Raw genomic sequence first — 17,564 nt, forward strand, 5'->3', positions numbered from 1 at the left:
TATAAATTCATGTATTATTGGGTGTGTTTTCCCTGAAGATTTCAAGCGTGTAAAAGTGATACCCATATTTAAAAAGGGTAATAAGTCTTTTCCTGATAGTTACAGACCTATTTCGTTGGTTCCAGTCATATCAAAAGTTTTTGAGATTGTCCTAAATATTCAGATTGTTGATTATTTTGAACAAAAAAGTTATTTAGTAACTCTCAATTTGGCTATAGAACTGGGCCAGGTACTGTTAAGGCTGCCGCCTCATTCTTGACAAATTGTATATTAGGATTAGACAGTAAGAAAGTTGTTAATGTGAAACTCTATGATTTGTCCAAAGCATTCGATACTGTATCTCACTCTCTTCTGCTAAACAATTTTATGGTTTTGAAGATGGAGGGCTGTCACTTTTGCAATCATATTTAAGTGGGAGATTTCAGAGAGTAGTTTTTGAAGAAAAGGAGTCAAACTTGTTACCTGTTAAACATGGAGTGCCTCAAGGATCTATTCTGGGTCCTATTCTTTTTATTATTTACATAAATGATTTGACATTTAACATTTCAACACCCTTGGTCAGTAGTTAACCTATTTGCTGATGATATCAATATCTGTTTGAACTCGGATTTATATGTACTTTATTAGTATAAGGCTAGGTTATATTTCTGACGATTGTAATACATGTGGTGTTCTCATATGTTTCTACAATAAGAATTATTATTATTATTATTATCACTAAACAATCAAGAAATACAGGTAGTTATTCCTCTTGAGCCTTGTTCCTTGTCTGTTCCTTTTCTGTTACGTAAAAACTGACTGGAATACCTAATCTCATCAATTAAGTTGTATTAAGATGCATAATTTAAATACTTTTTATTCTTCAAATACCTGTAAGGTGATCTCAGACCGAAACAGGTGACAAGCGACAGCGAGGGTTCACACTGAAGTGACTAAACAAGCAAGCATTTGCAGCACATTCGTGAACCACAGATCGAGAAGACATGATGCACTTTATTGAAAAAAGGACCCTGTCTGAGAAACACGCAAGGCACAAGCAACACGTGTTTCTTGTTACATGTCACTTTGGTATGAGAGCTCCTCAAATTCCAATATCATACATTCATATATTAAGGTTGTGTTCTGACATGAGCTTTATTTATATAACATTACCAATACATTATTATTAAAAGTGGTAAATATTACAAATTTTCATATTATTTGTAGTCCAAAAATTATAACATACACTAATATGAATTAAAAAAATTCTCAATTACTTTTTGATACCCCCTCGTACATTAGTTGCCACCTCCAACACAAGTGTGTATGTACTGACTGTACAAGTCCAGTGGCAAAATTATGGTGGAACTGTTGTGAACAGATTCTGAGAAAATTGTATGGTGCTGAAACATTGAAGTTTCATACATAGACACAACACTGGCAAAACACGTTAAGAGTTGTAAAAGCCATAACAAAAACAACCAAGCAAGCAATAATGAACAAAACAACTAACTAAATTGTGATCTGTAACCTACAACATTGTTTTGTGCATGTTTCTACATCACTTGCGGTTTTATCATCTTAAGGCGATCTCCTACCCCGGCGAAGGTTTGAGCAATTTTCCATGTAAGCTTATGGGCGTAACTTTAGTCACGATTATCTCGAGAACCAGTAGACAGATAATTTTCAAATTTTAACTGAACGCTGAGAAAGGATGTTTCTAGAGAACCACTGATCGATATTTTCATTTTCTGCATCAACGTCCCTATAATTAATTAATTCATTTTATTTGTGAAATATCAGACTTTTTTTCATTTTTCTTGACAGGGCAACCCTGTTGCCGGCCGGCAGGTTCACTGCAGCTGCTCGCGGTCGCCTAATGACCTTGTAGAAAGAGGGTTTGGAACACGGCGGGTGGTTTCGCCCCAACACACAACAGGTTTAGAAGATGAAAAGAAAGCAACATGTCTTTTGGCTTTTAACTGGGTAGCTTTTAAATTATGGACTGGAAGTGGTGGCATGAAATTGGTGAAGTGTGTTCCGGACCAAGAAAAATATGAAGTTGGAATTTGGTCCGAGAGTTTGAGTCTGAGAGACAAATATGTTTCTAAAGCAGTGGCGTTTCCGTAACAGGGCTGGTTACTACATTATTTTTATTATTGTAAAACACACTATTCTTCCATTATAAATGTAGATAACGGACCATACTATATATGCATAAATAAATGTAGAGTTTGTTTTTAAATTTGTTTTATGCACAGAAAGGCTAGCCAGGACTGGACCTACAGTTTAAAGTGGAGTCCGAACCACAATGTGCCTGCACCGGGTATCGACCTCGGGATTCCTTGATTACAAGACGACGACATAACCACTACGGCATCGGGAAGATCCGCGTATAAATAATACATGATTACATACGTATATACTAGAGATGGCAAACAATATAAAGTTCGGATTAACCGGAACCGGGTACCTGGATCTGATCCTAGAACCGAGTATCCGTTGATTGACTGATTAATTTTGTTATTATTCGTCGCTTTCTGATACTTGGATAATTGCAACAATAATGAAGAATGCGTATTAGATGAAATTGTTGAACGGCAACTCGCAAAAAAAACTTCTACGCCGTGGCCGGGATTCGAGCCCAGGACACCCGGCGTTTTAGCACGCTATGCTAATCACTTCGCACGCAGGTCGGCCCGACTGTCCGGATTTCGGGTTGTGGATGTATGAATTGATTTAGCGCAATTGATCTGTATTTTTGGGAATATGCCGCCGCCCGCAGCCCCTCCTTGCCGGAAGCACTGTTTGCAACACAGTAATTTCATATTCCACACTAAACGAATATACACTATCTGCGATTATTCTGTTTCTATTCATCAAACGTTTGATCCGAAACTTCCCGTCCACAATTTAGAAAAAGAAATACCAAGATTGATCTTGAGGGGTCTTTCCCCTGTTACATATACCCGAAACCGGTTGCATGCAGGTCGAATGCATCTGGGTTTTATTCTCTTGGGTCTCCCCCTCCTCCCGGATTATTAGGCGCTTCGCGCGTGAGGGGATAATGACGCAGACCGCCCCATCTAAATTTTTGGTGAGGAATATTTTTCCTTTCACTATCATAAAATTCAATATATTTTTCTAAAATATATGTATAAAAAGGACATCGTTGTGCAATGTGTGCGATGAGGCGGAGATGAACATACTTGATTAGTAATTAATTCAACTCACTATAATTGGTTCCAAGATGAAGAAAAGGAATAATTTGGAGAAGGGGCAGATCAAGTAAATTATTCAGTAAATCTTAAAAAATGACTTTCAGTAATAGGAGAGTGTCGCAATAAAATACTTTATGGGAATTATGGCATGATCTAAGGGGGGGACGCGCTATTGGTCATGGATGGGGTGGGAGACTGATCTATACAATTGTTAGAAGTTCATTATCCAGATATTCATGAACTACTTAACCTGCGCTTTATTTTTGCCGAAATATTCTTGAAATGGACATTGTGTAATTTATTTCTCTTCTTGACATCTGAGATACTGGGGAATATGCTGCCCTCAACCCCTCCTTGAGAACAGCAATGCTTTACAGCATACTTTCGCCATCCCGGTACTTCGAGAAATTTCATACTCCAGACTAAGTGAATATATATCTGTGCTGATTCTATTCGCATTCCTGAACACTTTCTTTCGTCCATTTTCAAGTTAGCCCTATAATTTCAAAAATACTCAGTTAAATCTTCCGAGAGCTTTCCTCCCCGGATATTTATACCTGAAGCAGATTTCTACAGCTCGAAAACATCTGGTGAGTTATCCTCGGGCCTCCCTCCCTTCTCCTTCCGGCTCATTAGTCGTGAACGAGGGTCCGTGAAGAGCCAGGCGACTGGGCTCTGCAGGGTTGCTGTGTCAAGAAAAGTGAAAATAGAGTAAAATGAATTAATTAATTTTCGGGACGTTGATGCAAAAAATGAAAATATTAATCAGTGGGTCTCTAGAAACATCCTTTCTCAGTGTTCAATCAAAATTTGGAAAATTTTTGTCGACTGGTTCTCGAGATAATCGTGACCAAAATACCGAAAACATCCCATAAGCTTACATAGAAAATGCTCAGACCTTCGCCGGGGTAGGAGATCGCCTTAAGCTAGTCTCATCTTTAACTGTTTGAAGTACCTGGTTATTGAACATGTTCAGTTTTTAAAGTAAAATTGAATGATTTAAGTTCTGTCACTTGACCTTTTAACTTATAATTAAATCTACCACAAATTCTCCTGTAACAACAAACTAAAATGAGAAATTTAATTTTAAAATTCTGAATATTTGAACCACCTTCATTTGTTAGCCTGTATTACAGTTGATGAGTTTCCAAAAAAAGTTAATGTATTCCGATTTTACACACAATGGTACACACATAAATCACTGTGAAAACATGTCCATTTTTCTAGATGAAAAGAAGTGATTTTTGAACATTATATTTGCAGAAATTCAGTACATCTAGTGTACATAGGAAATTTACATTAATGATAGACCAATCTATTTTTCCCCAATAAACTGCAGCTGTGATATTCTCACAATATTATAAAGTAATTTAAAGTATATGTTTTCTGTCATGATGGACCTCCCGATGGTACACTGGTAATCAATGCATCCCCGGTTTGATACCCAGTGGAGGCACATAGTGGTTTGGATCACACTTTAAACTGTAGGTCCAGTCCCATTACCCTATCTGTGCATAAAGTGGACAATGTTTATATCACTCCAATTGACTAATCATGGACAGTTCCAATGCTCCCAAGGGTCCATGGTTCGAATCCCAGTCTGGGCATGGGTGTTCTTTAAATTTCCCATCATCAAGTTCATCACATCACTCATCCTCATCTTTCTGATTTGCCAAAAGTGAAGTAAAATACACCAAATCAATCCATCAAAATGAAGTAAATCATATTGTGTAAATGAGTAATTGGAAACAAGAAAAATATTGAGTTATGACATGGTAAGGATATTTAAACAGCCGCAGTATTAGAAATATATTTATATATCCTGAATATTGATAATTCTGGAACATATATTTCGATTTTTCTTAAATTCCAGCAAACACTAGCTATGCAGACCAAAGAACTTCAAACCCTTTCCCTGCCTTGCACAATAGGTGGGATATTTTCATCCTCATGGTCAGATGATAACAGGATAGCAACAGTGACGCAGAAGGGAGTGTACATAATGGTAGGTAGCCTACTGCAACAAGCATACAGAGAATTGAGTTGCAGTATGTTATTTAGTAATTCTCTGAATGTTACGTAGCTTTCAAATTGAAGTTTCAGGCAACAGGTGACGTCACACATGCACCTTCAGTGTTCAAGTTTACCATGATATGGTAAAACATACATGAAAATAAAGCATGTTCACTGCACATGCTAGGCTGATGTGACATGATTTATGCTTTTGAAATAAATTGCCCAGTCCAAGTAACAAGCAGCATATCCAATATGAAAGATATTTCTCACTTTGGTCTGAAAGCTCCCATAGTGACAATGTTACTTTATTAGCATGCTATGTTATTTAGTAGTCTAACAAGTTTTTTAAACACAATGAAAAGTGTTAAAAGCAGATGTCTCGGAGATAAAAAAAAGACAGTCTAGTGTGATTAATAAGGTGACTCATTTGGCATTATGTGCACATAGTTGAAAGAATTTATCAGTTATGGAGGATAATGCTACATCATATTGTCTTCTAGCCATTGGAATTATGTTGATGCTATTTCACCAGACTTCACATTTTTCTTTCGTTGTATTTCATGTATTTGATTCTGCTTTCCTATTTGTGTGTTATTAGCAACAATTAGGGTGAATTTGATTAATTCATCATGGGGACAATGACAAAGATACCTTCACCAGGATTCAAACCTTTGACCCTTGGATTTGTATCACATTATGCCAAGGCTTATCATCATTGTTTTCTTGACTTTTATTTAAGAAATGCTAGTATTGTTTAGTGGATGAATCCAGTTTCATATCCAGTTCTTTATGTGCTCTATTTTACTTCACACTTTTATTTATTTATTGTTATTTTTTATATTTTTCACATTGTCGCAGTTAATTCATTGTCACAAGTTTGTTACATCATAGTATCTACAATTATATATTAACCCATGGTTATTTGATATTATTTGTTTTATTATTTAGCATAACTTTTGTGCCATTTTTGGCTAATTGCAATGATTGATTGATTGAGTTAGTGTTTTAAGTCCACTTTATGCACAGTAAGGCTAATCCAGACTGGACCTACAGTTTAAAGTGGTATCCGAACCACTATGTGCCTCCATTGGGTTTCAAATGCAGGATCTCTTGCTTACAAGGTGACAACGCTACCACTTTGCCATCAGGAGGCACTAGTCGCAATGATGATGAAAGGTGATAATATGATGACATTGATGGAAGGGAAAAAGAACACCCAAGTCCAGGCTGGGATTTGAACCTGGGATCCTTGCTGTCATAGCATGCTGTACTAACCACTCCACCATGGAGGTCAGATAGCCCATGGTTATATGTAATTGTATTATCAAACAAAAAATTAAGAATAAATCAGTTTGCACATGTTTAAATTATGTAAGTTTGGTTCATTTTGATACTTTTCCTGTTGGCTAGTTGTTCAGTGGAGGACTGTGGAGTGTGGTACAGATCACACAGCACAGTTCACAGAAATTTCCTTTATTGAGTCACAGTGTAACAATGAAGCTTTTAGAGGAACTGTGGTTTCCATTAGTCTGTGGATAATCTCTCATATGAAGTTTGTAGAATATCACTGTTATGATAATTCATTTCCAATAAATTGTAATCTTCTGTCTTTTAATCAACAACCAAAGTTAATGTATGCCACAAACTCTTAATAATATTACAAATATGTATGTATACTGATCAAATGTTAGTAGTCCAGTTAGAAACTGGAAGCCTGTTCATAATGTAAAGGGACTTACCTTTCTTTTATGACTGGAACTGAAAATTGAAGAGCTGAAGACAAAATTAAGCCCTGTACTGGCGATGGCCAAAAATATCTGGGTTTTGGAGGAATCTGGATTTTGGAGGCAATCCGAATTTCAGGTGGAATTTGCATTTCGGATTTATTTTTGTCTGCACAAGCTCTAACCATTATCTTTGTAAACCACCATTTTGTTAGAGCAATTTGAGGAGATTTGTGAATATCCTCCTGTGCTTACTAGCAATATTTTGAAGAGTTCGGCACAGCATCACCCTTTGTCTGGTGACTACGCAAGCTCTTCAAGTGTGGAGTGTATCTATTTGGGGTGAGGACTTGTTTATAGCAGGGCATCCATTCCTCGGGTGTGTTATCACAGCTTATAAATGTTACAGTATTCTTCATTCTAAGGGTCTCAATTTTACCGGTGTGTGTGTGGGTGGGGGGGGGGGGGGGTGGCGGTGGAACAGCAAAACTGCTACTAACAAATGTACCATGTGATATGGAAATTTATTGAATCACATGTAAGCAAGTTGTCCTCTCCTGATGCTGGAGGGGTTAACTAATGCTGCCACCTTTATTATTTAGGGATTGTAAGTTTGATTCTCTGTGAAATAAATATTGTTTCTGTAATTTTGAACAGTAGGCGCAGTCCCATAATAAAATGGACTTGGATAGAATTAAATACATACAATATGATGGAATAAGACAATATGAAACAATCTTACGGTAATCGTACAAAATTATAATGAATCATGCCTTCAGATAAATCTCTTTCCCGGTGAAACAATTTTTTTCCTTTCAACCTCTACAAGTTTTCACTTTTTGCCTATTTTGTGGCATTTCTTGGAGTGGAGCTTTGTAAAACTGTTCCACCCTACTTTCCTGTTTTCATATTTTGCTAACAAAATTTTATAAAAGCTGCCTGTGCTTAGCAATACAATGGATTTCCCTTCTCCAATGAGCTGATTGCATTATGTTTATCAGTACTCATACATTTTGGCCAACAATAATTGGCATAGCGTAACAAAAAGTTTGTATCAGTTCTGCAACAATCACGTGTAATCTGAATGTTTGTACATGAGAGCAGGAACAGTTTGGCTTGAAAGCAGAAGGAAATATGACTCTTTGTGTTGTATACTATTCCATTGCTTGAGCTCTGCGGCAAGAAGCAGATGCAAGTGATGATATTGTTTTGACATCAGAAGGTGTGTGTGCATTGATCACTAAATTGTTGAATCAATGAAAATTCCGCTTTTGTGCAACAGCTATGGCTGAATCTAAAAACAACATCGAACAATGTGGGTAAGCTTAGCTTCACAATGCTGTTGTCACAGCACTAAATCTGATTGCTTTTCAGTTACCTAACTTCTACTCTTTTCCCAGTATGGAAATGGGCTTGGCTGTAAACAGATTCAGGAGACGTAACTTGAAATTCAGATTTTATCCAAAATCCAGACTCCTCTAAATTTTTATTAAACTCCTCGATTTTATCCGAAATCCAGATTCTCTGATTTAACTATACAAGTAAATCCAGATTTGGTCATTCTTAACCTGTATTACAATTTGGTATTGAAACATTTGAAACATAGAGCATGGTTTAGGAAGGGCATTTGGGGGAAGACAGGTATTTTGTGACCACTATCGCTGCTGCTAATTTTGATATATTGATTTAGAAATTTCAAAGTTGGTGTATATTTTAAGTACTGGTTCTAACTAGACAACTACATATTTTAATAACCATAAACCAATAGAAATCAAAGTAAAGAATGGGAATATTAAATAATTGTACTTCAGTTATTAGAACTCTTTTTATCACTATACAATGTCATACAGTCTGAAGCAATTGGCTTGGGTTAAATTTGTTACCAGTTGATGCGCCCAAACTTAAAAATTGTTGATGTAAGCTAAAACCAAGTTGCAAATTTTTGAAGCTTGTGTCATTTTAAATATCTAACCTGTTGTAGTTTGGAAATGACAAGTACTCAGAATTATAAAACTTGAAATACATTACTTCTAAGCTTAGAGAAATTTGAATTGATTGATATTGTTAAGAAATGTCATTTTTAAATATAACGTTGAACTAGTAAAAATTACTTTATAATTTGTTCATTTAAGGTAAAGAAACAAAAACACATACTAATATTATTTATCAAACAACAATCAGTGTAGTAGAAAAGTCCCACACTTCATACTTGTGATTTTTATTGGTTGATACCAGTTTTCTTCCCTCTGTCCCTCTCCGTAACTTTTTCTATCCAAAAATTGATCACAATCTAATTTAAATTTTGAATATAGTATGTCATACAAATCACAAGTATGATTTTAATAATTGTGTTGTATTTGTTGGCAGGACATACATAACATCAAATACACAAGATTGTCTTCAAATGGAAATTCTAGAAGTCCGTTCCAGTTGGGTGTAATGTTAAAATACCTTGCTGCTTTGAAACCCTTTGTCATGAGTATGTTCATATTCTTCCATCTGCTATCCACCTGCTACGCAAGTGACATAACTACAACAGTTTTTGGAAATGTGAAAGATGGAATGCCGGCAGCATTTGGTGACTTCAATTCAGACAAACTGACTGACATGTTTGTTATAAGAGATGGAAACACCGTCGAGATTTTGCTAGCCGAGGAGCAAGAGCCACTCTTACACCCTGCCAGATTGAACTGTACATACAAAGATCTTCGCATCACTAGTGTTATTCCTGGTGATTTTGACGGAGATGCTATAATGGATGTCCTCATTACGAGTTTCAAGAAAGATCGTACGGTCGTGCATGCTCTGTGGGGTGGTTTGACCCATTTGAATTGCAGTGAGGAGGATTCACCTATACTGGAAATGAAGGGGCAACCGTTAATGGTCGACTACAATCATGATATGATTTCAGATCTCTTTGGCGAAAACATCACGGGACAGCGAACTTTCTGGGTGTTCAACAAGAATAGAACTGAACCAGACAAAGTACCAGTTCCTAAGTCTTCTGAAACTGATGTGCCTCTTCGTCGCCCTCATTCCCATGCCTACATAGACCTAAACGGTGATTTGGCAGCTGATTTGTTTCTGACAACTGAGAAGAATTTTGAAATTTGGTATGGGGAGGGAATCGAAGGTTTTACGTTCAACACCACCATTCCATTCCCAACAGGGATCAGTGATCACGAGCGGGTTGGACAATCATTGTTTCTTGACACAGGATTAAGAGCGAAGTTGGATCACATCTTGCCAGTTTGTTTCGATTCCTCGTGTTCTAATAGCTCCATTTTGGTGTACGAGTCGGGAGGCTGGATAAATCTAAATGTCAATTTCAAAGATAGTCAAGGGAATATATGGGGTTTCATGAAGGAAGAAGGTAAAAAATACACAGATACCATCACTGTCCGAGCAGGAGACTTCAATCTGGATGGCTATCCAGATCTACTAGCTACTTTAGTCATGAAGAAAAATAAATCATCTTTTAAAACTGTGTTCTTGGAAAATGTGCCGAGCAATAAGCATAATTTTGCCAGGACTTTTTCCGTACGTTGGGAAGCCTTTTCTCCTTTCAACCAGACAGTAATGGGCACCTTTTATGATTTCTATGAGAATGGCATTCTAGATGTTATTTTGGTACAATTATCAAAGGACAACAATTACGAGGTCAAGGCATTCAAGAACAGCTTGGATTATGATGCCAACTTTGTTAAAGTGCTTGTGCTGACAGGCTTATGCTACAAACACTGCACGAACGGTAAGATTCCTTACGGGACAAATCTACCAGGCCCGGTCATCACTTACCGAACCACGACCCAAGATGGCAGCATCCAAGTCGCCTCTGCTGCACAGCTCTCGCAAAGTGGCCATTTCGCCCTGCAGCTGCCGTATTCAATTTTCGGCTTGGGCCGCACACCTAATTTCGTAGACGTCATGACCGTCGGCATCTCGTGGCACGATCCGAAATTACGGTCCAAAGATTGGACGCAAATTATTCCCAATTCTCAGATGGTGGTTATTCCTTCTCCCTTAGGACAGCCCTCAAAATGGATTGCTAAGCTTTTTGTTACACCCAGTAAACTTGTGCTCTTGACTGCTTTGTCTTTGCTTGGGACTTGTATTCTCATAGCAGGCATAATTGGTACCTTGCACTGGAAAGAGAGGAGAGAGGACAAGAAGGAGAAGTTACAGGAAGCTCACAGGTTTCATTTTGATGCCATGTAAGAGTTGAACTCTGTTGCGCTAATTTAAATATTTTACCACTACACATGTACAGCAATTATTATTATATTTTAATACGTTGATTTAACTTTAAGGAGAAGAAAATTATTCTTGTCAATACTGTGATATTGTTTTGTTTCCTGTATGTGATAAAAGCTTTACTGAATATCAACACTGGCCAATGCCAATCTTGTGATTGTAGCAAATTTCAAGGTGAGAAAATATAATTTATGCTGACCAAGTTCTTGCTTTCTGATTCCAGTTACTGCTGATGCTATTGTACAATTTATATTTATTTTAATTTAAGTTTACTGTATTTTGTTTCCTTTTGTTGTCAGACTTAGTCTACTATGCACAAGCTAATTATATAGTATATGTTTAATGATTTTGATATGAAAAACCATCGAGAAGGGTAAGAAGACCTGAATTACATGTGAATATCACATTTCAAAATAAATAAGGCATGTAAGGTCTCCTCCGTTTTTAGTTTTATAATCATTACAAGGTGAAAAAAAGAAATGATACTCTTGAAAAGCTAATAAATGTAAATACGCAGAGATGCAATTTTTTTAATATAAAAATAATTATTTCCTATAGACAAATTATTGTAATATTTATAAACAAGTGCACAAAATTCATACATTTTGTAGCTTAGGAAATTTTAACTCAGGCATAAGCATATTCAAGAATGATGGATAGTTACATATTTTTTACAAAAATAGTTTAACTCTGTTTGAAGACTTGGAAGCTTTTTGTATGTGAGATTTGAATGAGTATAGAATGAAATTAAAAAGCACTGTGCACTTTTAAATAAGTCTCCTCGTACTTGTATATTTCAGGTGTTATGCAATTTGTTTTGTATACAAATAGTATTTTGTGTGCTTTCATAGGTCTTTTGTAAACTTATTAAACACTTATATTGTCTTTTGAGAACAGAGGTGTCTTAGTGGAGACACTTCTATTTTTCTAAGTTTTTTGATAAGTTATCCATTTTTCTAAGTTTTTTGATAAGTTATCCATTTACAAGAACAAACTCCTGAAACTGATGTAGAGACTGATTGCGGAACTAAATTAACTGAGAATAGGAAAAGTATCTAGAACCAAACTTACATTTTAACCTGCAAGAATGCATGTTTGGGTAAAAGTTGTCCAAACAAATTTAAACTATATATTTTTTTATTATTTCCAATGAGTGCCTGAGACTACCCTTCTCAGTACCTTTCCAGTGAACTCTTCTGATTGTCAAGACCTTGAATCAGCTGTGGGACTCCCATTAAGTTCCACTTCCCACGCCGTAGAAGCACTGCCTGAGTAAATTTCACCTGTACGCATGTTCATGTGTTTCAGTTTGGTATAATCAATGAAGATGATATTATTTACGTGTTTTAAAACAATCATAATTTGGACTTTTTTTTATTGTTGATAATATTTACCCAGCATGCATCCTTGCACCCTGCCAGGTTGTATATGTTGTGCAGGTAAATATTTTGAAAGCTGTACATGAACACACACAATTTTCTCAGGGGGTCCCAGATTTGATCTGTGGTGGATTCATTTCACGGTAGTTTTGAACCAACTTTAAACTGTAGGCCCAGTTCCAATTAACATATTTGAACATAAAGTGGGTTTAAAACAAACGTTGGCACATGCATTTTTCACTTTGTAACTGCCCCCCGTCCCTCTCCCATGTTGAATACTGTTGCTTTTGTTACATTTGGATTCAACTGCAGTTGTGTGCAGAATTTTCTTCTTAATGATTTTTCAAGCATGAGCTTCAGTTTCTTTTCTTTTTCTTCTTTTTTTTTTTTTTTTTTTGAACCTGCTTTTGCAGTTCTAATCTGCGTGTGCCTGGCAGAGAGAAATGCGCTAAGCATTCTAAACATTTCCTTACATGCAATTTATGTTAGAAAGTTAGTCCTTCCAAGGAACAGCCTAATGTATTTTCACAGCAAATGGCATAGGGGTCTTTTACATGTGAGTTTTATTATGTTAAGATGTACAGTGTTTTCTTCTATACACAACAAATATTAATCATGTGGAGCTGAAGTTCCCTTACATTTGGAATATTATCAAAACATCATAATGAGGAAGTATAAAAATAAAAATACGTTATAGTATCTAAAATTTCACAACTTACGTGAGTGAGTATAAATTTATCCAAACGACATTTCGGAGGTCAATACTTCCTCCTTCTTCAGGTCCACATTAATATCTAGACACGTAAAAAAGTGTTATATAGGAATATAGGTTGAAGGCAAGGTTAAAAAACACTTATAAAAGTTTCCAGCTTTAACAAAGTAAAAGTTCCTGTGTTCTTAAGAAGCCCATATTAAAAACTAAAAGGTTAAAAACAGGTCCCCTGCAGTTGCCTGAGAACCCCTTTCAGACATTGAGACAAAGCGTGCGGGTAACGGTCTTCACGCACAGAGTTGAAGGTTACTTCCCCTCCATGGGACTGATTCCCCTCAACTCTTACGTCACTAATCCAATGAAAATTCACATTCTTCCCCTTTTGACGAAGTAAATTTGTATCCCAGTGTACCGAGGGATAAAGCAGGAGACTGCCTTCAAAGGTGGTTGTTGGAGAATGGAGTGGAAATTTTGGTGGCTTGGGAATACGTTAGATGGTTTTTCCTCATAACCGGTTTTAATTACTTTTACATTAATGAAAAGATCTTTAAACAGAAAGAGGGGTTGGCTATGCGCAACCTGATCTCAGGCCTTGTGGCTAATATTTTCATGAATTATATGGAAAAAGCTGCATTAGACCAAGTTGGGGGAAAGTTATACAGTAGGTATGTCGATGACATCCTCATAATTGGGAAGGAAAATGACCTAGACCTTGTTTTCATTGAATTGGGAAAACAGGAGGAATGGATTAAAATCACAAGGGAAGACCTAGTCGACAAGAGGATTAGTTTTCTAGATTTAAGTATAACAAAAACTGATTTCGGAATAAAGACGGGTGTTTTTCATAAGCAACTGGCGGGTGATTTATATATAAACAGGAAATCCTAACATTCATGTAGAGTCAAATCCAAGGTTTATCTCAATTTCTTTATTAGAGTCAAAAGATTGTGTAAAGATAAAAATGAGAAGGAGAAAGAAATAGCGTGGATAATGGGAGTGGTATTGATGATTGGTTTTTCGACCTTAGAGATGAATAGAATCGCTAGGAAAGCTGATTATTCCTGTGTGTGCCTAATCTACAGTTATTAACATCTCTATGCTGAGAGGAACCAGGCAATGTCAAAGTCTACTGTGTTTCAAAGGCAACAGATCCCGTTGGGGTAGCACTGGCAGAGACGATTTCACGCTGATAAAACAGCGATAGCGAAAGATCAGGTGAGACCAGGCCTGCTTGGTAGCTTAGTGGTTAGAGCAATGGCACGGGTTCGAGTCCTGGTCGAGCTTGCATTTTTCGCTGAAAATTTCTACGTAGTACAACTCCTGTGTGTGCCTAATCTACAACCATGATTGGTGTCTAGATATTAATGTGGACCTGAAGGAGGAGGAAGTATTGACCTCCGAAACGTAGTTTGGATAAATTTATACTCGCTCACGTAAGTTGTGAAATTTTAGATACTATCTAATGTATTTTTATTTTTATACAAGGTTCATTCAATAAATAACCGGAAATATTTTTTTGTACAGAATCTATTATTAGAATGGAATACAACACATGATTATTATTCAACGTAGTCCCACTCAATTCAATGCACCTGCGCCAGCACTCAACAAGCCTCCCAATTCCACGTGAAAAGAATTCTTTTGGGCGTGTCCGTAACCAGTCATGCACTGCTGCCTGGACGTCTTCATCATCCTCGAACCTTGAGCCACTAAGAGCATCTTTAAGTGGGCCAAAAATGTGATAATCTGAAGGTGCCAGATCCAGGGAATATGGGGGGGTGGGGTAGGCAGACTAACTTTAGGTCATTGATGGTAGCTAATGTGACTAGCAGTGTGTGGTCTCACGTTGTCATACAGTAACAGGATGCCACTGGACACCAGACCACGTCGCTTCTTCAAAATTGCTGGTTTTAAATGTTCACGCATAAGGTTTGCGTATGTCACACTGTTTACATTTTGACCTCTCGGCATGTACAGTTTGGAGCTGAGAAGACTGCGAGGCTGAGGAATGCGAAACTGACCTGCCTGTTGTCGCCCTGTGCAGCCAGCTCGTCTTCCTTTCAGGGTGGCAGCGGCATAAATAAAAAAAGGCATGGTACGAAAACGCATTGCAAATGAATGGAACATATTACATAGTAACATGTGAAAGCAATACTAATAATGGAGTAAAACTTGACAAACCAAAGCAATCTGCTTCCAACGTGACTAAGAAAGTAAGGGCGTGTACGTGCTTTTTGTGTATTTCATAGCGTCTTGTTAATGCTTCTTTCCTGGACATGGATCAATTAATTTTAACTTATGCAGGGTAGTACATTTTCTCCCTCGTTTGTATTTACATTTTGGTATGTAGCATCGCTTTTCTGCAACTTTCGGATTATGGAACATGAAGTTGTAATGTCTCGGCCCCATTGATTTATCCACCAACTACGCCCTAACACCCCACACAATTTTTATGAAAGGACAAATTTATGGTCATTTTGGCTCTAAGTATACCTTTTCACACACATAAACACAAACTTACACCCCTCAAATAAAAAAAATATCTGAATATACCTTTGCTCAACCCCCGAGCCGGCTTTCCCGCTTTTCGTTTCATGTTAATTCTATTGATAGTTAACCTTCAGCGACCCAGTTTACTAGATATATTATGCTCTATACATATACATTTACTTATACACACACGCCAAAACATTCATTCGATTTTTAAAACAAATTTATTTCCGAAAACACGGAAGAAGTGTGAATTCCTATGCCGTTGCTGGTCTTTGAGATGTCCCGTGGCTGACATCATCCGTGGAGGTTCACGAATGGTTCCGAACTTTTCCGAACGCCAGACCGCACCTCACACTGTAAGTCCCGATTCCATTATCAGATTCTCACCCTTTTCTACAGGGACTTCTGCATGTCTGGCAACACTGAAAAATTGAACACCAAGTCGAAGCTTCCCTCCTCACACTTCCTCCCCGTTCACCCCCGAACCTCACCCCGCACTTGCAGTCTTCTCAGCTCCCAACTGTAATGTTCAAGAATTGTTCCCTTATGATCCCAAAACAAAGTCAACATGACCTTACCAGCACTTTCAGCTTGCACCTTCTTGGGTCTTGGAGATTAAGAATGTCGCCACTCCATTGTAGCCCGCTTTCGTAAAAATGTACCAAACTTTCATCTCCCGTGACAATACGGTGAAGAAATGCCTCCCCTTCAGCCTCGTACTGTCGCAAAAGCTCCAAGCACACATCCATGCGCCTTTCTTTCATTTCTGGTGTCAAATGTTTTGGAACCCACCTCACACACACTTTCTTGAACATCAGTATGTCATGAACAATATGGTGGGCTGATCCGACACTTACGTTCATCTCTGATGCAATCTCACTCATTGTAATATGCCTGTTTTCCCATATTAACTCGTCAACTCTCGCAATATTGTTCTCCGTGACTGCAGAGACAGAGCATCCTGGACATGGCGAATCTTGAACACTTGTTATACCCTGTTTGAACTTCTCTGCCCACTCGTACACTTGTGTTCAACTCAAACTACTTTCACCATATTACACTGCCATCCGATGGTGAATTTAGATTGGTTTCAACCCTTCAGCTAACAGAAATCTAATGACACTGCTGCTCCAAGTTGGTGCAAACCTGCAAGGGTGCCGCCATTCTTTCACTGATTCCCAGCACCCCGTTCACGAGGCAGGCATGCCAGGCCCATCTGGTAATAGTTCTAGGATGCCACCACAATATAACAAAGAAACACCAAACATGGTCGTATTTTCGATTTTTTATACAACTTTTCCGGTTATTTATTGAATGGACCTTGTATCAAAACATGGTCAGTGATCTTCAAATTTATTTTCTTTTCCTTAAATGCAGTGTGTGTTTGAAAAAGGGAAACATGTGCACGTGATTTTCAGGTCTTCTTCCTTGACAATTCCAACGATCACATTTCTGATGAGGCAAATGATAATTTCATGTATTCATAATGCATTTAAATGTGATATTTTGTTGTAAAATATTTAATCATGAAATGACTTTTTTTCACTCTTGAGTTTATTTCTTCTCGAGGTAAAATGTACAATTTTATTTCTTAATGGATCATTTTTAATGATCTTATTTCTTCTTGAGATTAAATGCATAGTTAACTGTTTGTAACTATGATTTTCTGCATCAGTATGTTACAAGTACTAAATGTACATTTATATGATTGACTATGTAATGACAATTGTCTGGAATGAGTGCAAATAAATGTTGCTCTGCACTATTAAATTATGTGCCAGTGTTT

General features: G+C 37.2%; 1 protein-coding gene across 1 annotated transcript in view; it reads left to right on the forward strand.

Moving 5' to 3' along the window:
• The window catches only part of LOC145986456 (T-cell immunomodulatory protein), a 31,562-nt gene extending 14,027 nt beyond the window's left edge, over positions 1-17,535 (forward strand). The window contains exons 2-3 of the mRNA XM_083120489.1: positions 5,074-5,205; positions 9,308-17,535. Of these exons, the coding sequence (XP_082976615.1) occupies positions 5,086-5,205; positions 9,308-11,158 (1,971 nt within the window). The 5' untranslated portion in view covers positions 5,074-5,085 and the 3' untranslated portion in view covers positions 11,159-17,535. The remainder of the gene's footprint in view (positions 1-5,073; positions 5,206-9,307) is intronic.
• The last annotated feature ends 29 nt before the right edge of the window (positions 17,536-17,564 follow it).

Source organism: Lepisma saccharinum, chromosome 4 (assembly GCF_977018435.1).
Source record: "Lepisma saccharinum chromosome 4, izLepSacc3.1, whole genome shotgun sequence".
In the NCBI taxonomy this organism is placed as follows: Eukaryota; Metazoa; Arthropoda; class Insecta; order Zygentoma; family Lepismatidae; genus Lepisma; species Lepisma saccharinum.